We start from the raw sequence: 23,698 nt of genomic DNA on the forward strand, positions 1-23,698 counted from the left end.
AGGGCGTCAGAGGCAGTGGTGATCTAGACTCAAATGAAGAGCAGACTTCAGCCCTGGATGCCTGCCAGAAACTTGTGAATTGCAAAGATGGAGACAGTCACGAGAGGACCCACCTTAGTAAGCACAATCAGGGCTGTAGCAGAGACCAAAGCGTGAGTCCAAGGGAATACAGAGCAGGCATCAGGGAAGGAGGCAGCCCTTGTTCTGCATCTTAAAGAAAAAAAAAATTTTTTTTGAATTGAAGTATAGTTGACACATAGTGTTAGTTTCAGGCGTAGTGATCTGACGTGTGATCTGACAACTTAATAGGCCATGTGCCTTGTCCTCCATCTTGAAGGAAGTATAATGTTTCAGCAAGTGGGAAAGCAAGAAATAGGCAGTGGAGTGGAGAGGGGGGAAGGAGAGAATTTACACAGGGCCATGGCCTCATCACAGAAAGTGGCTGCTACTGCCCCACAGGTCTGCCCACCTCCAACACCAGGCTCAACCCGAACGGGAGTGAAAGGAAGGACCCATCCTTCACCCAGCTCTCCAATGTGCCCATGGAAGCTCAGATGGAGGAGCTGACCACCAGGTGCTCTCCTGCCCCATCTTCCTGAGGGTGGCATTGTCTGGGTGGCAGTACTTCCATGGGCAGAAGGATCATGTCCCTCCCCATTTGGGTTGTTTGTCCAGAGGGACGCCTGCTGGTCCTGGATTCTAAGCCTGCAATTCAGCAGCTGGCCATCAGAGGGCAGAGAGACCCAGCTGCGTCTCTGATGGCCTCCAAGTTCCAAGAGTTTGACAAAGCCTGGGATGCTGAAGCCACTTTTCTCACTCAGTTAAACTTTCAGGGTCAAAGACAGTGATGTTCAAGGAAGGGTGGGGGGACCCCTACAGATTAGTACTCATCCTTGAGGCAGCCAACATTTGGGGGAGCTACTGGGTGCCAGGCCCAGGGCTGTGGGCGGGTACAGAGAGGAATCCCACATGGTACTCCCCCAGGGTCCAGGGGAGGAGGGGAGATGTCAGAGAGCTGCAAGAGCAGCTGTGCCACCAGCCCTGTCCCCAGCACCCCTGTACACATGTGTGCTAGCACATGTATGCTAGCGTGGGCCACACTGAGCCCTTTCTTCATGTGGCCCAGGCTGGCCATCCAGGTGGAGGAGAATGAAATGCTGAAGGCTGCCCTGGGCAGTGCCCTGCGTGGAAAGGAGGAGGATTTCCGAATGTACCACGAGACCCTGGGCCAGGTGAAAGGGGTCTTTCTGCAGGCCCTGCAGCAGCAGAAGGCGGACACTACCAGGATCATGGCCCGGGGTCAGCCTGGCAGGACGGGGCAGCCTTAGGCCCAGAGAGGCCTCCACCTGCTCCTGGAAGCCAACCTGGGCCAACCAGCTGAGCCCCTCCTCCTGGAAGAGGTTCCCCAAGGGTGGCCAAAGCCAACACGTCAGACCTGGAGGGCAAAGGAGAGGCCCAGGCAGAGCCCCGGAGGCGAACCCCGAACCTGGACAGGCCGGACAATGGCAGGGGAGGAGGCCCAGCAGCCCTCTCAGCGCCATTGAGAGGTCTGGGATGGCAAGCCAGCTGTGGAAAGACAGAAGCGGCCCCTGAGGCAGGTGCTCATCGCCCTTGGCCCCAGGCCCAGCTGGGAGGCCCTGCAGGCCCACAGGGCTCCATCACATGGGACAGTCTGAGGGCTCCAGCTGTGAACCTCTCTGAGCCCCACCCCTCCACCTTCCCAGGGCATTACTCCCACCCTCCCCCAGTTCCCCTCCATGGCTCCATCTGTGGCCACCCCGACCTTTGAAGACTTGGGGGCACGTGCTCCCCACCACTTTGTCAGCCCACTCTTCAGGGCTCTTCCTCAGCTGCAGACCTTCGGACTGGTAATAATAATGATTATTTTCACAATCGCCACAGGTCCCCAGTGAGTGAGCATCTGCCGTGGAAACCCGACCCCGTCTAGTCTTCTAGTGACCCAGGGATTTGTCACCCTCTTTTGCTGATGAAGAAACAGAGGCTTTTAGAAAGGAGTTGGGCTAACATTTAACCCTGGGGTGGCCTGACTACAAAAGCAGGGTCCTCCAAGTTGAGCGATTCGCTTACCCCCAGCCAGCTGCTCCAGGGGTCCCCTCCATTTGCTCCCACAGGCTGCAGCTAGTGGATGCTGGTGGGGGGTGGGGAGTGCTGGGCAGGAGCTTCAGGCAGGGAAGGGAGGTTCTGAGGCAGTGAGCCCAGACCAAGGCGCAGTGTTCCTCTTTCATGGCCACATAGGGGTGAGCCCCCAATGTCCCTCTGTCACAGCGTCGTCCCCCCGCCTCACTGCACTCACAGCTCTGGGGAAGAGTGGCCCTAAGGAAAGTCACCCACAACCACACAGTCCAACCAGACCTCTTAGCCACACCTGGGTACACACAGGTCCCCACAAAGCTGCAGGTGCACAGAAATACCTAGAGCCAGTAGCATACAGCATCATGGTGCACACACGCGCCCCCAGACCACGCCAGCTCCAAACTCACAGGCCTGCCACATGGGCACGTGCTCACACCCCAGCACACGAAGACCAGTCACTTGCACAGTGACTCATAGGTGCGGGCATGCGGGCCATGCAGAGACCTCCCGGAGGGAAGCCCTCTGGGGCTCCTGGGAACTCTCTGCTCAGGCCCTTCCTCAGGGGTGGGGCTGTGCAGGTACTGTGCACTGGCCCCACAAGCCAGGACACCCCTGACCCCATCTGGAGTGGCACTGGTCTAGAGGTCCCCTGGCAAGTTACAGTGAAGGCCATCCGGATGAAGCCACAATGCTGATGGGGTCCTAAGGGTCCCAGGAAAGGAAGAGTTTTTCTCTGATTCCTTGGGAAAGGAGCTGGCCAGGCAGAGCCAGAGGACTGAGAGGCCTCGTGCAGGAAGGGACAGTGTGTGACGGAGAGGAGTGGCCTAAAGCAGAGTTAAGGCACCAGACCCAATAGACCGTGCCTTCCCCTGCAGGCGTGGGGGAGCCTCCGCAGGGGGATCTGAGTGTGGGCGGTGCATGCTCCAGCCCACAGTGGAGTCCCTGGGAGGGATAAGCAGGCAGAGGACCGGCTGTCCTTCCTCAGGGATGGGCAGAGGCAGGGATCTCCTCAGGGAGGGCCAGGATGGCATCACACACATCCTAACCACTGGAGGGTCATTTGGCCACCCTTCCTGGCTCAGGGCTGCATCTGAGAGAGGAAAGGGTATCAAGTCACAGGGTCTGAATAGGTGGGGGTGCCTGGGGCACATTTCTTTCCCCATTCACCAGCTTCATGGCCTTGGCGGGTTGCTTAACCTCCCCGAGCCTCCATGTCTTCATCTGTAAAATGCGGACAAGAATAGAAGCCTCCTTAAAGGGCTGCTGTTCTATGTGTCAGAGAATAGCTCAGAGACATTCAGCTCATTATTAGGTCACCTCTTACTTTTGTACAAGGGACACATATCAATAGATTGATTTCATTCCACAAAGATCAAACAGGATTTACACGAGAGAGAGTGGGCAGTCAGGCATAAGTGAATCTTGTTGGCTCACTTTGAGGTCAGCTAGTTAAGTGGCATCTTGCAGAGGGCAATTTGGGCTTCAGCCCTTGCTTAGGCCAACTGCAGGCATGAAGACAACTGTCTCAGCTCACAGATTCTATGGCAGCCTTGAGAGCTTTACTGTGGAGCTGCGTACCAGGGGTCCCTGTCATGTCTGCGGGCACCTGCCATCAGCACCCCAGCTTAGTGAGAGCAAGCCTGCTCCGTCCCCCCTCAGCATCCCTCTGCAGGAGTCACTGAATGAAGAAGAGTCAAGTGCTAGAGCAGCGGCTTGCACACAGTAAGCGCTCAGTAAGTGTTAGCCCTCAGCATGCCCTCTGTTAGGTCAGCAAGCACCTTGTCGAGCAGCCCCCCAGCCCCAGGCACGGTGGTGTCGGCCACCGTACACTCAGCTGGCCGGCCATCAGGCAGTGAGTGCCACCGGCACGCCAGCATCTCCAGGCCTTTGAGGGGCCCAGAGGTCAATCTGACTTGCTGTTTTCAGGGAGATCCTGGTCAAGTCAGACAGGCATAGGAAGTAGGGCCACGAGGAAGCGGGAGGTTATGGGATGCAGAGACGGAATGCAGCCCCTCAGAGCCTCTCACCACCTGTGCTGAGGCTTCCAGGCTCATCGCCCAGATCTGGATGGAGCAGGAGCTGTTTGTATTTCCCTGAGGGTTTGGGGCTCCGGGGTGGAAGGGGAAGGCCCAGGAGAGCCAGGGAGCAGAACTTTCTAAGGCAGGGAGGGGTTGTCAGAGGGACCAAGGACCGGGGCCCTGAGGATCTGGATGCAAGTGGGCCAGGCATGGAGTGGGGCAACCTGGTCTGTCCAGCTTAGTGCCCATGGTCCCTCCCAAGCCACACCACCTGTCCCTGGGACCCTTCCCTCGGGCGGCTGGGCAGTGGGTGGACAGCAGATGGGCTGGACTTGCCTTTCACAGATGAGAACACTGAGGTCTGTGCCCAGAGCCAAAGGTCGGGGCAGGAAGAGGAGGAGAGGTGCTTGGAGAGCCGAGGGGTAAGGACAAGTAAAGGGGCCGGGCTGGGGAGAGGCCTCACGTGAGGACTCTCCCTGGCTGCACCTCAGGCAGGTGCGGGAGGCCTGGGTGCTCAGGTTCCTGCACTGACAGGTGAGACCTGGTGGAGCTGTGGGTGTGGCTTGGCCACCATCCCCACAAAGGCCTCTGGGGCACCACAACGGAGCTGGACAAGGTCACAGCCTGGCTCAGACTGATTCGAGCTCCAAATACATTCCATTGTCATGGGGCCCCTCCCTGCTTTCAGGGGCTCAAGGCAGGATGGCCTGCAGTGGGGGTCCTCTTCTGAGCCCGCATATGCAGTGGCAGGAACCAGCCTCGCCTCTCCCTCTGCACCGCCAGGGCCAGCAAGCCCACAGTCACCCCACCCATTCTCCACAGGCACTGCCTGCAGTCCCCAAGCCTTGCATATACCCACTACTCTCCATGCATTTTTACTTCGAGCAACAACACACCAAGAAATGAAAAGGGACGCTGAGACCTGAGAGAATTGCGCCCCCTGCCCATTGCATCTCTCCCAGGGGCCCTGGCGGCCTTCGAGAAGCTGACCCAGGCCCTTGTGCTGGTCTAAGCCCAGTCTGCTTCCTTCCCTTGTTCTGTGGGCTGATCACGCCAGGCACCCTTCCTTGCCACTACCCTCATACAGGATGGAGCTGGCCTTGGACTGTCCAGCACCAGGTCTGAGAGGCCTCCCGAGCCCTCTATCCAGCCTGCCATCCCCAAATGCCAGCCTCCCTGCAGACGCCACTGTGCACAGCTCCTGCTATGTGAGCCCTGCTTCTCTGGGCTTCTGGGGTGAGAACTCTGTGGCCTTCTTTATGAGCAATTCAGCGAGCCACGCCCTTCATGGAGTGAGTCATGGAATCCCCCCAAAAGCCCAAAAGGTCAGAGCAGGCCCATTTACAAATGAAGATCTGAGGCTCTGAGCAGATCCCACCAGCGAGGCAGATCTGGGACTCAGGAACAAGTCAACTGGCTGAACCTGGCTCTCGACTGCAGAGCCGAACCCCCCATCTGCTTCTCTGAGCCATTCTCTTTGAGCCTCATGGGGGTACCAACTGGACAGCTGGCCCAGGCTGGTCACAACTTGCACCCAGGGTGGATGAGCGGGGTTCTTGTCCCTGCAAGGTTATCAGCCCCAGAAGCTTACGGGGCTGACCTCGTTGTGCATCAGTATCCTTTTCTATCAACTGGGGGAAATGGAAACACCTTCCCTAGGGGTTGTGGTGATATTAAAAAGAGTTAGTCCATGTAAAGCCTTAGAACTGTGTCCAGCTACTGTGATTAACTTACTGCCCTTCTAACAACCATTGACTCTACCTCAGGACTCTGCTCAGCTTCACCCCCACACCCACCCCTGTCCAGAAAGCCCTCCCTAACCCCTGCATTCTGGCTGAGGCATCCATCCCTGATGCTGGCCAACTCGAGTGCCCGTGATCCCAACTGCCGCCCTCACCCAGCCCCTATACTGTGTGGTAATCTTGGTGTACACTTCTCGAGGCTGGGCACCAGTGATGAAGGCCTCCATGTCATTCTGTTGTGTCGTTCTGATGCTGAGGTCTCCTTGCTTCTTCCTCTGGGCCAATGTGTCCGCTTGGGAAGAAGCTCATTGCCTAAGGGCATTGTGGGAGGGTAGGGGACTCTCCCCTTCTCATACTTTGGTCAGGCTCTGGAAGTTCCCCTATTAGGGGGTGGGGGAGGGTCGCAGGGCACAGTGCCTTCTTTCCCCATCCTCTGCTGAGCCCATGGCTGGAGTCCAGGGATCAGCAGGAGTTCCAGGACCTGTCCTGTGACTTGTTACAGTCACACAGCTCCTTCAAACCTCCAGATTCCAGGTTCTGCTCACCGCACATGCCTGAATTGGACCCCACAGAGAAGGCACAAGTACACCCAGCTCCCCTAGACTCTGGGGTCCTCCTCCTAAAGGGAGACTGTCAGGTGTTCCTGTCCTCTTGGCAGGTTCTTTAGGATACTCTTACCCATTGGGAAGGTGGGGCTGAGGCCTTGGGTGCCCCTTGCATGAATGAGGGCCATGCCTTGCTGCCCCCAGAGGGCTCCTGGTTGGTTAGGGACATTCAAGAGATGCCAGTCACTCCAAGAACCTATTTAAGCCTTGCCAGGTGACCCTGCTAGCACCTCGCCACCTGGACAACTGCCTATGGGACAGGGCTGGGGTATGGGACCCCCTCCATCACATGTCTCATGCCAGTTCCAATCCTACTAGTCAAGCCAGTCCTCCCCCAGGCACTAATACCTGGGCAGCAAGGATTCTTGATATAGTGAAATCAACCAGGACAGGGGACTAGATGGATCTGCCCTGGGACAGCCCTTGGGAGTTCCTGTGTAAAGATGTGGGTTAGAGTATGGAGCTGAGCATGCGGTGTGCATGTGTGTGCATGCAATGGAGGCAGGGCTCACAAGAGGCCAGTGGGGTTTTCCCAGAAGGCTTCCTGGAAGAGGGGAGTTCTGGTCAGCAGGGAGAGGGAGCCACAGGCTCTACAGACCAAGAGAGGCAGGCTGAAGTGAGGCCCAGGTGTCCCTGTTAGAGCCTATGCCACTGGCCACCCCTTCCCCACCCCTGCCCCCCCCCCCCACGATCCTCCCTGCGGCTCCCTGTGGCCAGCAGCTCTGCAGCGCTCGGCTCTGCTCCACTCTGCTTAGCTCCGCTCCGCTCCAGGAAGGCCACCTCCTCCCTGCCCTCCTCCACCCTCCTCCTGCTGTCACCACTCACCGCTCATAGCCTTGAAGGGGTGGGGACCCCAGGCCTGGACACACCCCACTGTGGCCCCAGAGCCTAGCTGGTCGGACGGACGCACGGTTGGACGCAGGACCCCGGAGCCCCGAGGTGGGCAGTGTGCCAGGGTCCCTCACAGCCTCCTCAAGGTCAGTGCCAGCCGGGAATTCAGCTACTCTGGGGTCCTTGAGACCCATGGAGCCCACCTTAAGCCCCTCATCCTAGACTTCAGGTCCCAAAGCAGTCTTTACCTCAGGTGTGCCTGAGGCAGGCAGGATCAGGGGGCAGGGGGGACGACTGTATCCAATAGGCCCTGGTCCGGGGGTCTATCGCAAGAGGTCGCAGGCCAGGGGCCAGCTTTGGTCCTGCTCATGGAGGCCTCACTGGGGACACCCCGCACCGGCCATGGGGAGCTAAAATTGGAAAGTGGCAAGTGGGAGGCAGCTGACAAAGCTATTTCTCGGGCTCTTCACCGTGCTCTGGTTTCAAGCTCCTGCTCCATTAACCCGATCCTCCAGGCCTCCCTCCCCCACCTGGTCGGTGAGGAGACGCCTCAGCCCTCACTCAGCACTGCAGAAGTCAGTCTGGAGAGCCCCCTGGTATGGGCAGGGGCGGAAATTCTCTTCTCCTATCTGAGATTCCAAAGGGCTCACTGGGAACACACAATCCTGTCCCAGGCTCACTGTGTGACCTTGACAGGTCCCCGCCCCTCTCTGGTCCATGACCCCTCTGTATATGAAGTGGGGAGAATGCTGACTCTGGGGGGCTGGGAGAGCTGGTTCCAATGCTGGGAAGGGAGATTTGGGGGAGGAGGATCAGGTGTGGGAGACAGGGCCATGCCAGCCACCTCTTGGCCCAGCCCAGCCCAGCCCAAGAAAGTGCCCAGACACATTCCTCCCTTTAATTTGGCCCTGGGTCTGTTACCCAAGGCACCCTTGGGAAAGCCCAAGTCCAGGCTGGAGCATAGGGGGGTATACGAGGGGGTGGCCCATCCTGGAGACGAACTAGGCCCTGGAAGAAGGGAGTGGCTGGGCTCACCCTGAGCCTGATACTGGTCAGCACCTTGGACAGAGGCCAACGCCCTCCCTGGGGCCCTGTCTGGCCCTGCCTGGCCCCACACCCACTACCCCAGGGCACCTCTTCAAATAGCACCGCCTCTAGCCAGCATCCAGGGCCTGAAGACACAAGCACTGAGAGTGGGCTGGTGTAGCCAGGGACACAGGGCAGGGACCAGGAAAGCGGCAGGCTGGGGCTCAGGGGCTGGTTGGGGCAATGGGAATCAGTGAGAGGCTGGAGGCTGAATGAGAGGTAAGGAAGCTCAATACTGGGGACAGGACCTGGGAGGCCAGGAGATCTCAGGGAAGCGAAGGCAGCTCTGGAGGGGTATGGGAATCCGAGAAGAGGGCATGGGTGGGGCGGGGGGTTCCGGGGGGCATTGTCAGGAACTGAAGGAGGTTTACTGAGGGGGTTGGGGGCCCTGGGGGCCAGAAACATGATTGAGGTGACATAGATGGAGTCCCCCCCACATGAAGGTCATCTGAGGCCTCGGCAGGAGCCGTTTGAGCAAAGGGTGGGGACCAGTCCACCTTTCAGGGGACTGGTCCATACCTTTCAGGTATGAAGGGGTCAATGAAGGTAGGCAGGCAGGCTGAGAGTGAAGATTACACTGTCAAAAGCCTTCAAATGGGCAGGCGGGAGCTAGAGCAGCAGCTAGGAACGGGCACTAGATGTTATGGTGTCTGGGACGAGTGGGGGACGGGAGAAGTAGGATAATAGCTTGAGATCCCATATGGGATCCCCATCATCTCCACTGGGGACCATCAGGTAGGGTGAGGCAGGGCTAGGGGGCAGCAGTACCCTCACCCAATCTGTCTCCCCCAGCACCACCCAGGCTATGGGCATCAAGACAGCGTTGCCTGCGGCGGAGCTGGGCTTATACTCCCTGGTGCTGAGTGGGGCTCTGGCCTATGCTGGTCGGGGCCTCCTTGAAGCTTCACAAGGTAACAGCCAGGCTCTGGAGCAGGGAGTGGGACGCTTCTTCCCCTGCGGGCTTCAGGGTTCCACCCAGCAAGGCCATAAACTTCAAGGCTCCAGACCGAGGATATTCCCTAAGCCTAGGGGTTTGGGCTGAGTTAGGTGAAGTCACAGAGAGAGACAGTTGCAGAGGCCCTGAGAGAGATCTGCATACAGAGCCACAGAGAGAGAAAGAGATACTCCGACCCTCGGGGATAGTCAGAGACCTGGCCCGAGACACACAATGAGACCCAGAGAGAAGTAGAAGCAGAGAAAGAGAGACCTAGACCCATTCCCATCTCCCCAGGGTCATGGGCAGCCCAGCTGTAGGGGCAGGTGTGGGTGGGGTGTGAAGTCCCCCCAGCCCCCACTGAGGCCACACACTGTTTTCAGATGGGGCCCACCGGAAGGCCTTCCGGGAGTCTGTGCGACCTGGCTGGGAGTACATTGGCCGGAAGATGGTAGGTCCCCAACACCCCTGGTCCCTGATAGAGGTCCCTGATTCCTGGCATGTCTCTCCCATCCCAGACCCTTTCCAACTCTCCCCCATTCCAGATGTTCCCATGTTACAGAGGGCTCACGGTGAGGAGGGTCTCTGGCTTGAGCCTCAGAGTCCTGTTTCTCCACCAGTCCACCCAGTGTCCTCCTGGGGCCACATCAAGCCTGCCCCCAGGCACTGCTCATTTAGGAAATAAATTGAGACATGCTTCAGCAGGGGCCCCCAGCACCGTTTTTCCCAGGAACAGTGCCATGAATGGTGGAATGTCAGGCAATATGCCGAACAGAGGGGCAGGGCAGCTCACACACCCCACCCTTCATTTCTCTCTACCTACCTGGTTGGTACTTCCCCCAGAGGAGAAGGTGAGGGCCTCCAGCCATGGCTGTCCTCTAATGCATAAGAATATGGGGGCTGGGGAGGTGCTGGGACTCTGCTCAGCCAAAGTGCCAGCCCATCCTGCCCCCCTACCCCTCCTTAACTGCCCGGCCTGCCCCAGGACGTGGCTGACTTCGAGTGGGTGATGTGGTTCACCTCCTTCCGCAACGTCATCGTCTTCGCCCTCTCTGGACACGTGCTATTTGCTAAACTCTGCACCATGGTTGCCCCACAGGTGAGTTGAACCTGAGCCACCCCAGCCTTCCCTGCCAGCTCCCCCTGAGCTACAAGTGATGGGGGTCCCACCTCCATTTGTATGGATAGATAAACCATCCCTTCTCCCTGTCCACAGCTCCGTTCCTGGATGTATGCCGTGTATGGGGCCCTGGCTGTGCTGGGCACAATGGGCCCTTGGTACCTGCTGCTACTGCTTGGCCACTGTGTCAGCCTCTACTTGGCCTCGCTCTTGGGCCAGCCGTGGCTCTGTCTTGGCCTTAGCCTGGCCAGCCTTGCCTCCTTCAAGTTGGATCCCCTAATCTCCTGGCAGGTGTGCAGTGGGGAGGGGGAAGTGTGGAGGGTGCAGGACTAGGACCCCAAACTTCTAACCCCATCCAAAGCCCTCATTTCCAGAGGCTCCCCAAGCATTTCCTTCACTTCCCACCTGTCTCCAAGTCTCTGACTGGGGCACATGCTTGCCCCCAGAGTGGTCCCCTCCACCACAGCGGGGACATGTTCTGCTTGTTCCCTGTGCTATCCAAACAGTTAACATGAATGAGCCCTCAGTGGCTAGTGTTGATTGGTTCTGCAAGAGAGGAGGGGGCAGGATGAGGCTGGGCCCTGTGGGAAGCTGGGTGGGCTTCCCAGAGACAGGGGCAACTGGTGAGCTGGCGGCCTGTTCTCTCCTATCCAGAGCGGGTTGGTAACAGGCACTTTTGATCTTCAAGAGGTGCTGTTTCACGGGGGCAGTGGTTTCACGGTACTGCGCTGTGCCAGCTTCGCGCTGGAGAGCTGTGCCCACCCTGACCGCCGCTACTCCCTAGCTGACCTGCTCAAGTACAACTTCTACCTGCCTTTCTTCTTCTTCGGGCCCATCATGACCTTTGATCGCTTCCACGCCCAGGTGAGTGGACACCCTGTGGGCTTCCAGAACAGGGCTGGGTTTCCCTCTCCAGACAGAGGCTCCCATGTCAGCTAGGGCTCCCAGGACAGGTTGCGACCTCACCCTCAGTCATGACTCCAGGACGAAGCTGTAATACCCAGCCTCCTCAGACCCCAGCTTGGGGCCTCATTCCCTGCTCAGACAGGGGTCACAGGCCGGAGAAGTGACTCCAGGCTCAGGGAGGGCTGCCAGGATGAAGCCACCTCTCCCCTCACCCACGGATCCCCAGTTGGTGACCCCCCATTCAGACCTTCCTCCGGCAGGCCTTGCCTCCCCACTCAGACACTTCGCATCTCCCAGATGAGCCAGGTGGAGCCGGTGAGGCGCGAGGGTGAGCTGTGGCGCATCCGGGCCCAGGCCGGCCTCAGCGTGGTGGCCATCATGGCCGTGGACATCTTCTTCCACTTCTTCTACATCCTCACCATCCCCAGTGACCTCAAGTTTGCCAACCGCCTCCCGGACAGCGCCCTCGGTGGGTGCTCGTCTGGGCCAGAACATGGGGCTGGGAAAGACAGAAAGACAGACCCTCTGCGCCCCAGGGCTTCACTGCTGGGGGAGCTGACACCTGAGAGGGCACAGCACCGATCCAAGGGTGGGCGAGCCGGGATTTACTTTCTGAAATGCTTGGGACTTGGAGTTAGCTCTGCTCTGTGAGGCCAGAGCGATAGCTGCAGAGCCCACCTCGCAAGAGCCTCGGATTGATTTCCACTGCCCCAATGGCGTCTCCCTGGGGCGGGCCGGACCAGCTCCTCCCCCAGGAAATGGGGGTGTGGCCTCCGTGGGGGCGGGCCGGCTGCCAGGGCCTCCTCTAGGACCTGACCTGCGGAGAGAGGCTGTAGGGTAGGGCCCGGTTTCCTGCCTTCCCACCACAATTTGGGGGATCCTGGGAGCGGAGACCCACATGACTCCCCCCAGGCAGTGACAACACCCTGTCCCCAGCTGGCTTGGCCTACTCAAACCTGGTGTACGACTGGGTGAAGGCTGCCGTCCTCTTCGGCGTGGTCAACACCGTGGCGCGCCTTGACCACTTGGACCCGCCTCAGGCTCCCAAGTGCATCACAGCGCTCTATGTCTTCGCTGAAACGTGAGTATGAGATCCGCGGGAAACACCACAGCCTCTTTCTCCCATTCCTCACCGCCCCCTGCTCCCCGAGCTCTACTCCTGGCTGATTCACACCCATCCGCTCTCCTCCCACAGGCACTTTGACCGTGGCATCAACGACTGGCTTTGCAAGTGAGGTGGGGTGGGGTGGGGTGGGGTGGAGTAGGGTGGGCAATGGTCACAGTCATCCCGCGAGGTGTGTGACTCGGGCAGTGCAGAGATGGGTCCACATTTTAAAAGATGGCCCATTCCCTGAGCCAGAGGAAGCAAGGAGGGGGTCGTTGCAGTGGGCTAGGTGAAAGAGGTTTGGACATGAATGGGGGTGCTGGAGGTGAGAGAAATGGTTGGAGTCAAGACACAGAACAGGGACCCTGGACAGGACTTGGCCATGGATTGTGGGGATCAAGAAGGAGAGGGAAATGACTCCTAGATTCCCTTCTGCCTGGGAAGATGGAGGGGCGGCATCAGAGGGGGGTTTTGTGTGAGAAATGGTTGGAATCTGGGAGATATCCTTGTGAAGGTTCAGGAAGGTGGCTGGCTCTGAGGGTCTGGGGTTCAGAGAAGTCTGGAGGACTGATGTAGCTTTAAGCTTTATGAATGTGGGAGGGTGGTCTTTAGTCCTTGGGAGTGCGTAAGTCCCAAGGAGAGAGTAAAGAAGAAGAGAGAAGGTGCAGCTGGGATTGGAGCTGGAAGGACTCCCACTGGGGGAGAAGAGAGAGTGGCAGAAGGGACTGAAAGGTGTGGTCAGAGGAGCAGAACAGTCAGGACCACATGACAGTCTGGAAACCAGGAAGACCATCCAGGCACGGTGGGGACAGCTGGGTCAGATGCTGCTAGGGAAGCTAGCTACTGAGGGGGAGAGAGGAGTTGCTGAAGGGAGATGTGAGGTGTCTTAAGACAGCAAATAGTGGAACATGCCTGGTTGCTAAGAGGAAGTCTAAGTTTGGGAGGCAGGATAGAGAGGTAATTGACAGAGTGAGGTCTCCAAGGAGGGAGGAGGTGATGGAACCAGTGCTAGGCAGAGGTGTGGCTTCAGGACAGGGAGGAAGAAGAGAAGCCAGCATGGGTGCAGGGTGGCGGGTTAGTGTCAAGAAGTAAGGGTCCACCTGAAGCCTTCAGTTTTCTCCATGAAATAGGAGGCAAGGTCAGCAGCTGAGAGATGCAGGGCTGGACATGGAGGGAGGCAGCATCTTTGTGGCCCCTTTCTTCTTGCCTAGTTCCCCCCACAACACCTACTCATCACTGGGGGAGAGATAAGGGTGGGTTAGCCACTGCAGAGCATGGCAGAAGAAGCTGACTAGAGAAACCTTAGCACTGAGAGCCCGGGTGGGGTTGGAGGTGGTGGATTTATGGACTCTAGCACGTGAAGGTATGAGATATTCCTCATCAGGGCTTAGCTTCTTGGGTGCAAGTGAGGAGAATGTGGGTGATTGGGCTCTCCCAGTTGGGTGAGAAGAAGTGAAGGATAAGGGGTTTTAGATTACTTACAAAGATGACTCATTGGATTTAAGCCAGTTAAAGAGGGTGGTAAAGATAGGATCTCAAGGTAAGGAAGAGAGGGAGGAGTCAATGAGATCCAGTTCTCCAGAAGAACTGGAGCTGGGGGCCACATCAGGAGGGGGTGGGTGGAGAATGGTAACTAGGAAAGAATGAAATTTCAAGTGGTGACAAAGTTGGAATATGGTGTGGAGAAGAAACCATTGGAAATGAACAGGTCAAGGCATGGAGAAGTCAGTTACTCAATGGGTCTTCTACTGAATTTATTTAACAAATATTTATTGAGTACCTACTATGTGCCAGGCACTGTTCTAGGCACTGGGGATACAGCAGTGAACATGGCAAAGACTCTGAACTCATGGAGCTTACACTCTAGTGGGGAGAAACAGCCCATAAACAGGTAAACAAACATATAAATAAGATAATTTTAGAGAGTGGTAAGCATTATGAAAAAAAAATAAAACAAGTGTGATGGGATAGAAGCTGGCCACAGGATAGAAGCTTCTATAGTTGTGGTCTGGGGAAGCCTCTGTGGGATGATATTTGAATTGAGACTTGAGTGATAAGGAAATCTAGGGAAGAGAATTTCAGGGAGAAGGAGCAAGTGCATAGGCTTGAGGCCGGAACAAGCTGTGTGTATCTGAGAGACAGGAAGGCAAGAATGAGGGCTAACTGGTGGGTGTGAGGTCAGGGAAGGAGGCAGAAACCAGACATCGTGGGATCTTCTAGCCTTAGTAGGGAGATGGTTTATTCTAATCATAATGGGGAGCCTTGGGGGCACAGTCCTATGATCTGACTCTGGCTGCCATGTGGAGAACGGATGGTAGGGGGCCAAAGGCAGAGGCAGGGAAATGACTTAAGAGACTCTTGCAATAATCTATGAAAGGAGATGACCTGCTGGACAAGTAGTGGTAGTGGGGGTGGCAAGCAGCAGTCAGGACTGCATAGAGCCCACAGAACTTGCTGGCTTGGATGTGGGGAGGGGAACTGATAGTCCAAGATGGTGCCAAGGCTTAAGTAGAGGGAAGTGTCATTATCTGAGATGAGGATGTGGCAGGTCTGGACAGGGATGGGGGACTCAGTCATTCAAATGAAATGTCTAGTGACAGTTGGATGTGTGAGTCAAGAAAGTGGGCTAAAGACATAGATTTGGGGCTCATCAGCCTAGAGACAGTGTTCAAAGTCTTGGGTCAGATGAGATCGCTTGGGGAATGGATGAGAAGACACCGAAGTTCAAAGCTGAGCCTTCCACATTTTGAACTTGGGTAGAGGAGGACCAGGCATCTGAGATCAGGAACATGGGACATTCCCCAGGATGACAGTGTTGAGGAGGGCTGCCCTGTGGTATATCCTTTGCCTTTTTCCTACCTGCCCTCTCCCACACCCCCCGCTGGTCCTTTCTCCTGCCTTTCTTGCAGGTATGTGTATGACCACATTGGTGGGGAGCACTCCGAGGTGATCCCAGAGCTGGGGGCCACTGTGGCCACATTTGCCGTCACAACTCTGTGGCTTGGACCTTGTGATATCGTTTACCTATGGTCATTCCTGAACTGCTTTGGCCTCAACTTTGAGCTCTGGGTGCAGAAGCTGGCAGAGTGGGGGCCTCTAGCACAAATTGAGGTGAGTGGGAAAGGCTGGGGGCAGGTGTTGGCTGCATCACTGGAGGGGGTGGCATTGCTGCTCTCTGGGATCTTCCAGCCACATGTGGAGTTCCTGAAGAGTTCCCAGTCCAGAACTTTCTCACCACGACTTCCTGGCTATCAGGGCAATGTCTCCCCCTGTGGGTATCTAGCACCCCCTTCTGTAGTGTGGACACCTGGGCCAGGCTGTGTCGGTCAGGCCCTCCCCTCTGTCTGGTGGTCAGTATTCCCCTCTTTAACAATGAGGGAGGGCTGCCCTGGGGACTCTCAGGGACCCAAGCTCATCCCCAGGGCCTGGGGTAGCCATGTGGGCAGGGTCTCTGACCCACCGTGTCCTCTTTCCCCTGGCCCTCTTGCCAATGCCTTCCTGGACTGGGCAGGCTTCTCTGTCGGAGCAGATGTCTCGCAGGGTCCGAGCTCTCTTTGGGGCCGTGAACTTCTGGGCCATCATCATGTACAACCTTGTAAGCCTGAACAGCCTTGAGTTCACAGAGCTGGTCGCCAGGCGCCTGCTGCTCACAGGTGAGGGACGGGGGTGTGGACACAGAAAGTGCCAGGCATTCACCTTGAGGACTGTGACCTCCTGAAATGCCCCCACTGCAGCCCAACACCGCGGGGACTCAGCAGGGAGGGCCAATCAAGTGGGGAGAGGCATGAGAAGGAAAGCGTCACCAAGGCTGGGGTCCTGCCCCCAGGCGTCGATGACCTCTTACCCACACAGGCTTCCCCCAGACTACTCTGGCCATCCTGTTCGTCACCTACTGTGGTGTCCAGCTGGTGAAAGAACGAGAGCGAACCCTGGCACTAGAAGAGGAGCAGATGCAGGACAAAGAGAAGCTGGAGTAGCTGGGAGGAGTAAGAGGGGAGAGGAATGGGCTCTGCTCAGCTACTCCCCGGTCTGGCCCAGGCCAGGCTGGAGGGGGCCTGACCACTAGAATAAAAGACTTTTCTACCACAGTTCGGCTACTCCCTGTCCCTTCCACCAGCAATCTCCTGGCTTCTTGTCCATGCTATATGAGGAGGTGGGGGCTCTGAGCCCCAGGGAGGGGGGTCAGGCTCTAGGGGCACCAGAATGTGGAGGCGATACCCCCATGGAGTGCAGAGGCCACTGCCCTGGGCAACCCAGGCGCTCAACACCGAGGCCTGGCATCTTCAACCACCTGGTCACTGACTCCTGGAGGACCTGATTCTAGATCCTGAGCTACTTGCTCAGAAGGCACTTTATTCCTCTCCAGGCTGCTGAGTGTGCTGGAGACGGATGCTCCCCAGCTGACAGGCAAGGAGATGGGGTCCTGTGGGTACTTCCCCCTTGGCACACAGGTGGGCTGGGACAGGCCCAGAATGCAGCTTGGGACACCCCCCTGAGGCTCTGGTTCATGGAACAAGAAGACGGGAAATGGGGACCGGAGAGCCCTAAAGTTCCTGGGCCCCGCTGGCAAGGCTAGGACTGGGCAGCAATTTCTCCCCCTGCTGAAGAGCACCCCGGGTGGCAGGACAGGATCCAGGTGGACTCTGGCCCCTCCCCGCCTCCACTTGGGAGTCCCCAAAATCCAGGCCCGTGTGGCCGCAGAGTGGGAAGGGTGCTCAGCTCAGGCCTCCGGGGCTGGTCACATCTTGGTCAGGCGCAGCACGTTGAGCCGCACAGGAAGGAAGGTGGCGCCAGCTGCGTAGGCTATCTCCCGCAGGACACCCTCCCACTTCTTCTCGTCCTCATTATATCTGGGGGTGAGAGGGAGGAGTGGGGACAGGGACACAGAGCTGGGTCAGCTGAGTGCAGAGTGGATCCCAGCAGGAAGGGGTGGCTGAGGATGTCCCTGAAGCCCCAGACCCATCTCCAGAAAGGTCTGGTTCTGAAGAATTCTCATGCCCTAGGAAAGGGCCCCCCACCACAAGGCCCACCCCCCAAAGAACAGCCACCCCACGTTCCAGGAAGGGTCACCTCTCAAGGAATATCACACTCCTCCAGGAAGGCCTGCATCTCCACAGCACCTCCTCTGGAGAATTCTGTACTCGGCACTCCACACGTCCCCCCAAGACTCCCTATCCCCACGTAGCAGTGGGAATAAGGGAAGGTTCAGCAGGTGCCCCAGGCACCGAAACCTCTTCCCTCCACCCCCAGAAAGGGCCAGCTTGGAAAGTGATGGTTCTGGGCAGTTGGGGTCCAGCTTCTTCTCAATCCTGGCCCCAGCTTTCCCCTCCGGCAAGAGTACTCAAGATGGAGTGGGGAGGAAAGGCCTGGCTGCCTCTTCAGGACCCCCTCTACTCCCTGGGGCCTGTTTCCATTGGTCTGGGCCCTAAGCCTGGGCCAGCTCCTGGCTGCGGCATGCTTGAGGCTTCACAGGTCCCCTGTGAGCCCACCGGGACCTTGCCAGTCAAAAGGGAAAGAACCGGGCTGAGCCGGGCATGTCTGCTATCACTTCCGCAGGGGTCTCCCTGGAAGAGGATAACCCTAGCCCCAGATGAGTTTGCCAGGCGCCACTGGGGGGCATCAGTCTTGCTCGGGGACTTCCCTGGGCCCAGGCTCACCTCCAGATGTCATTGAGCTCTGTGGGGACCAACTCTCCAGACTCAGTCTCCAGCGTGGCAAAGCCACCAATGGCATACAGGGTGCCCGCCAGGCTGACCAGGCTGAGCGAGCTGCGTTCCTGTGGGAAGGCCTCGAAGGGTGCCCACCTGGTGGGGAGGAGGGGGCGTGAAGGGGTGTGTCACCCAGGGGCCTCAGCAGCCCCAGGACCCACAGCTCTTGCTACAAACCCCTTGGAAACCTGAATCCCAGGCACCCATGCTCCCAGCACAGCCTCCTGTGTCCTGACCCTGCCATCCACCATGGATCCCCCAGTGGCCCTCCTTTGCTCCTGAACTAATTTCCAGGGGAGCTGCCCTCCCCTGATGCCCGTGCCCCACCCTTCCCCTCTTCACTGCCCAATTATTCTCAGGGTCTCTTCATTCCCCTCCTCTGACCCTGAAATTGGGTCTTCATCCCTACGATGAAGGCCCCCTTCATCCCTATCCAAAACAGCTCTACCGTCCCCAGCCACCACAGAACATAAAATCCAAGCACAACACACGTCTCTGTTGATGTGATGTTCTCACCTCCCACCTGCCCACCTCCCACCTGCTCTCATGTCCTCAGATTCCTTCCTGGATAATGCATCCGCCCCCACAATCCCTTGGGGCTTGGGCCTCAGCTTCTCCCTCTTATACTCTCTCTCCTGAGGGAGTTCATCCCCTCCGTTTACAATTGTACCCAGATCTCTCCAGCTCAGCATTCTCTCTGCCCTGATGGGCTCCTCCTGGACACTCCCAGGCCCCTCAAATCCACATGTCCTAACTGGACTGTCACATTTCTGATCTAACCCCAGTGGTTCTCCATTAAATGATCTCACACCCTCTCTCAAAAGTATCCACATCTCCCTCTTTTCCCCAACATCCAATCAGTCTCTAAATTATATTTTTTCTATCTCCTAAACTCTTGCTACTCTAAGTGTGACCCATGGACCAGCAGCATCAGCAGCACCTGGGCTGGGTTGCAGGGGGTAGGGGGGAAGGGGGAAGGGGTTGTTAGAAATATACACTCAGGCCCTTCCCCAGGCCCAAGAATAAGAATCTGCATTTTAACATGACCCCTAGGAGATTCGTGTGCACATCACAGTGGGAGAAGTGCTGGCCCACGCCTTCCTCCTGTGCATCCCCTCTGCCTCATCTCCGTTGTGCCCCATCTGCAGGCTACCACCCCCTCCCACTCTATGGCTGTACCCCTGCCTCCTGGGAAATCTCTAATCTGTTCTCTACATCAGCTGTCACCTAAGAAACACAGATGTGAGCCTAAAACCCATCACGGGCATTTCACTGCTCTCAGGATTAAGTCCCTCAGCCCTGCCCTGCTTGCCCCCTCTCCAGCCCCAGTACCCCCATCCCCACTTCCCCATCCCCCATCCAACCTTTCTTCCAATAGGCCTGCCTTTTTCCTCCTAACTGCCTTGGCACCAACTTTCCTTGGCCTGGGGCATCCTTCTCCCGCCATCCCTTTTGCTGGCAAAGTCCAGGTGGACTGCCGGTTCAGTTTTCTCCTGACCTCCCAGCACCAGGCCCCCTGCCCAGTATGACTCTCTGAATGAGGAACCAGGCATCTGCCCCCGCACTCCTGGGAACTGTCTCCTGCAGACCAGGCTGGCCCTAACCCTGGCCCCGAATTGTGGGGGAAGCCCCCCTCATGGCTGATCAGGAGAGAGAGGCTACTTCTGTGCTGGTGTCCAGGGGCAGCAACCATGGTTCCTGCCAGGGCCATCACAGAGCGAGCCAACAGGTCCAAAGTCACACAGCCGGGCAGTCACAGTGGGGCCCTTGGTCCCTGACTGCCTAGGGAAAGGGGCAGGAAACAGCCATACTTGTTGTCCGTAATGCTGTACACTTCAGCTGAACTGGTCAGCCCCGTATCTGTGACCCCAGCGGCTACAAAAATGCGGCCATCGTGGACGGTGGCCCCGAAGAGGGAGCGGGCAGTCTGCATGGGTGCCAGCTCCTTCCACTCGAACTTCTTAGGGTCGTAGACACACATCTTCTTCAGGCACTTCCTGGGGAATGGAGGACAGTAAGTGAGAGGGAAGCCTGAACACAGCGCCGCTCCTCTGGTTCAGCCGCTCGGGACGCCTTGCCCAGGCAGCCCGCACAAATCCCCGACAGCCTGGGGAGACTGTGCTCCCGCTCTGACCTACCACCCTGCTCCTGCCCTCGCTCCAGTCCCGAGCCTCACCTGTCACTGCCTTTGCCGCCAATGACGTAGACCAGGTCCATATGGGAGAGCACCGCGTGGCCGTACACGGCGTAAGGCAGAGGATCCGATTCGCCCCATTTGAACGACCTGGAGGAGACCGGAGTCGGGCGAGCGCCCGGTTCAGGAGTGCACTGGGTCCCTGCCTCTGCATTCACCCACACACCCAACACATATCCGGGGTACACCCGATGTATTACCGGCACCTCTTGGGTCCCCGCTCCCACTCAGCGGCCCACCGCTCTGCCCCTACCCAAATCCGCCTCCGCCCGCAGCCCGGGATTCTGGCCCTGGCCCTGGCCCTGGCCCCGGCCGCCGCCGTGCCCCTCAACCCCGCCCCCGGGCCCCTCAACCCCGCCCCCAGTCCCCGCTCTCAGCCGCGGGCTCTGGCTTTGGCTCTAGCCGCGCCCCTCTAACCCCGCCCCGGGCCCCGGCTCACAGACGGTCGTAGCACATGACCGAGTCTAGGCTGCGCTCGCCGTCCTTGAGCTCTCGGCCGCCGACCACGTAGATGGAATTGAGAGCCTCTCCCAGGCCGAAGAGGCAGCGCGGCGAGGGCAGAGGCGGCATCCCCAGCCACTCGGAGTCCAGGTGGTCAAACTGCGGGTCAGGCGTCCAGTCAGCCACCAGCCCCACCCCACCCCCACTTGCCCAGCCCAGCCCAGCCCCGTCACCCTGTCCAGGTAAGGCCTGCGCAGCCTGGAGGCCATCCCTGGAGGCAGCACCCTAACCTCCCACCAGGATGAGAACCACGGAGGGCCCCGGAGGTGGGCGCCCAGAGACCACATCACAGCACCACAGTGGGGTACCCCACGCAGAGCCATGTCCCTTCCCCAGTACAACTCGGGAACTGAGGCCTGCCTGCCCTCTGTTTTCCACCCAACCCCACTGTACAGAAAACTGTACAGCTCTACCACCCGTCCCCCAAAGTCTGACGGCCTGTTACACCTCTACAGTCTTACAACCATATCTGTGGCTCAGCTTTCTGAGGGAGCAATGTGCCAATGGACACTTTATAACCATCTATAACCTTCAAACAACCTTATCAAGCAGGAAGAATAATATCCCCAGTTACAAACGGAGGCCCAGAGAAAATAAACAATGCCCACGAAATACCTTGGCTGGAAACTGCTGGAGTTGCCCCCTTCCCTCCCTGCCCCCCCATGTTTAACTCTGATGCCTAGTTGCCCCTCAACCTTCTCTACACTTGGTCAGGCCTCACCGAGCACACCACTCATTAGGCTCATTCCAATCTGTGTCCCTTGCTCACCATTCCTCGGGCAGAAACACCCTAATTTCCCTTCATGTGTCCAAATTCCACCCAAATGGCAAGACCCAAACCTACATAGCCAGTCACCAAGAAACCACATCTGCCCTCTGAGATCCCACAGTACCCTACGACTTGGACTGGTCACCCGACTCTACTGGTCCTTTCTGGGCCTCAGTTTTCTCATCTGTACAGTGAGAAGACTACACAGGATGGTCCCTGTGTTTAGGACACCCTTATTCTATACTCCAGTCCTGGCCTCATGCCAAGGTCCTGCCCCAGACCCTTCCACTGACTTGCTCCTCCTTCTCACTTTGCCTGATCCCAATCCCTGTGCAGAGACTAGACCTCCCTGGGGCTCACATGCCCCTGAAACTGAGACATCAGTGTTACAATAATTGTCATTTGCCTATAACTGTCTTCAACCTTCAGGTAAGTGGCTGTCAGTCAGTCTCTCTGGTCTACATCTCATCTTAGACACAGTGGCACCCCCAACAAGTAGACACAAGTCTCTCATGGGCCCCAAAGCTGACCCCCGTTCCCAGAACCGGCACTGGCTGCCCCTCCCAGGGCTGGGCAGGCACCTGCAAGAAGTAAGCACTCATGGGGTCCTCTTTGTTGTCCTCGTTGTAGAAGAGGCCCCCAGCCACAAAGACCTGGTTCTCCTTGGTCACGAGGCTGACATGGTTCTTGGGGATCTGGGTGGAGAGGGAGGCACAGTAACACTCGTTGGCTGCCGGATCATAGGCCACAGCCCCCTCCTCACTGATCATGAAGATGAGGTCCTGCAGGAACATGCCAAAGCGCAGAGTGTCATTGAGGATCCCGGGTAGGATGCGTTCCGCCTCCTCCTCGTCGTCCTCCGCCTTGGCTTCGCCCGCGCTCTTGTCAGCGGCCTTGGCCCCGGCTGTCTCCTTCCCCTTGTCCTTCTTCTTCTTGCGCAGCACAGTGAGGCGGCCCTCGTGCGCGTCCTTCACCATCTGCACCTTGCGCAGCAGCTCGGGCTGGGCACGCACGAGAGGGTGTTTCTCCACGCGGCTCTCCAGAAAGGCCCGCGGCAGCAGGCGGCAGCGCACGCTCTCGAAGACGGTGGGCAGCGCCCGCTGGCGCTCCTCCTGCGCCTTGGCGTCGCCGCTGCCCGCCCACCGCATCACCGCCTCGAACACGGCCTCTTCCTTCTCCACATTGAGGCCGTCACTGGAGATGATGGCGATGAGCTCGTCGGCCGAGAGCCCGAGGAAGTCGGCGTCGCGCGCCACCAGCGAGAAGCGCGCGCAGATGAAGTCGCGGGCTGCCACGGCCAGGCGCGCGCAGTCGAGCAGGAGGCCGAGGCGGAAGACGGCCAGGCAGTTGGCGAGACACAGGCGCTTCTGTAGGAAGGACACGCAGATGGTGAAGATGGACGGGATCTGGAAGCGGTGCGCCGCGGCAAATAAGTCCTGCACGCTCGCCTCGTCCAGCGCTATCTCCGACGTGTACAGGTAGTGCAGCACCTGCGCCACCACGTCCGGGGACACCTCCTCCAGGCGCAACTCACCAGCTTGCTCGGGCTCGGCCAGGAAGCGCGCGCGGAAGTAGGGGCTGCAGGCGGCCAGCACCAGGCGGTGGCATGGGAACTCGCGCTCACCCACCCGCACCACACAGTCGAGGAACTTGCCGTGGTCCAGCATGTCCTTGAGCCCGTCCTGCAGGAGCGTCTGCTGGTACAGGCGCTGCTCCTCTGCCTGCTCCAAGCCCAGCGTCATCGTGGGTGGCTTGGGGGTGCCGCTGTCTGGCCGGGGCCTCCTCTTTCTATTCCCCTGCTTTCCTTCTGGGTCACTCTTCGTCTACGCAGCTGTCTTCGCGGGGCTATATATAGAGGTGGACAGGGCCCTGTAAGGCGAGCTGCCTGGCTTCCTGCACATGACACGGAGGGGACAGCTGGGCAGAGGACCCCTCCCAGAGCGGCCTTGACTCAGCCCCGGGCGCTTATGGGACAGGGGTGGGGAATTTGGGCCTATGAGGGCCTCCCTGCCTCATTTCTAAATGGAGCACAGCAAGGCCTTGACTACATTCCTTGGTCAGGCAATGCCCCTGAGGGGAGGGGTT

At 58.2% G+C, this 23,698-nt stretch overlaps 3 protein-coding genes across 16 annotated transcripts in view; 2 read left to right on the plus strand and 1 right to left on the minus strand.

Annotated features, from left to right (window-relative positions):
* CCDC13 (coiled-coil domain containing 13) overlaps nucleotides 1–1,897 on the plus strand; it is a gene marked incomplete at its 5' end in the record, with an annotated part of 38,989 nt that extends 37,092 nt beyond the window's left edge. Inside the window, 2 exons of the mRNA XM_080821134.1 lie at nucleotides 460–574; nucleotides 1,127–1,897. Coding sequence (XP_080677260.1) covers nucleotides 460–574; nucleotides 1,127–1,328 — 317 coding nt within the window. The 3' untranslated portion in view covers nucleotides 1,329–1,897. The remainder of the gene's footprint in view (nucleotides 1–459; nucleotides 575–1,126) is intronic.
* Nucleotides 1,898–7,051: 5,154 nt separating this feature from the next.
* HHATL (hedgehog acyltransferase like) lies at nucleotides 7,052–16,529 on the plus strand (the record flags this gene model as incomplete). Of its 14 annotated transcripts, none has more annotated exons than XM_080815247.1 (12): nucleotides 7,052–7,436; nucleotides 9,169–9,287; nucleotides 9,694–9,761; nucleotides 10,296–10,409; nucleotides 10,527–10,721; nucleotides 11,085–11,294; nucleotides 11,634–11,805; nucleotides 12,273–12,417; nucleotides 12,532–12,567; nucleotides 15,351–15,552; nucleotides 15,953–16,094; nucleotides 16,294–16,529. In XM_080815247.1, exons 2-12 carry the CDS (start codon nucleotides 9,182–9,184, stop codon nucleotides 16,416–16,418), a joined length of 1,515 nt encoding a protein of 504 aa, XP_080671373.1. In that variant the 5' UTR covers nucleotides 7,052–7,436; nucleotides 9,169–9,181. The 14 variants fall into 14 exon arrangements, with proteins under 14 accessions (XP_080671373.1, XP_080671366.1, XP_080671368.1 ...); XM_080815249.1 differs by having other exon boundaries at nucleotides 7,341–7,436; nucleotides 11,121–11,294; XM_080815250.1 differs by having other exon boundaries at nucleotides 7,341–7,436; nucleotides 16,268–16,528.
* KLHL40 (kelch like family member 40) lies at nucleotides 14,180–23,514 on the minus strand. Its single transcript, XM_080815207.1, has 6 exons — nucleotides 22,195–23,514; nucleotides 20,783–20,943; nucleotides 20,326–20,433; nucleotides 19,961–20,146; nucleotides 18,099–18,245; nucleotides 14,180–17,291 (listed from the first exon to the last, which is right to left on the minus strand). The coding sequence occupies exons 1-6, from the start codon at nucleotides 23,353–23,355 to the stop codon at nucleotides 17,180–17,182; spliced, it is 1,875 nt and encodes a 624-aa protein (XP_080671333.1). The 5' UTR covers nucleotides 23,356–23,514; the 3' UTR covers nucleotides 14,180–17,179.
* Between the last annotated feature and the right edge of the window lie 184 nt (nucleotides 23,515–23,698).

Source organism: Martes martes, assembly GCF_963455335.1.
Source record: "Martes martes genome assembly, chromosome: 1".
Lineage (NCBI taxonomy): Eukaryota > Metazoa > Chordata > Mammalia > Carnivora > Mustelidae > Martes > Martes martes.

Excerpts from the sequence above, each read along its gene's own strand:
- KLHL40 (XM_080815207.1), bottom strand. The coding sequence starts at position 23,355 with ATGACGCTGGGCTTGGAGCAGGCAGAGGAGCAGCGCCTGTACCAGCAG. Across the intron at positions 20,944-22,194 it reads TGAGTGCTTACTTCTTGCAG|TTTGACCACCTGGACTCCGA; the intron begins GTGCCTGCCCAG and ends CCTGACCCGCAG. Across the intron at positions 17,292-18,098 it reads GAGCTCAATGACATCTGGAG|ATATAATGAGGACGAGAAGA; the intron begins GTGAGCCTGGGC and ends TCTCACCCCCAG.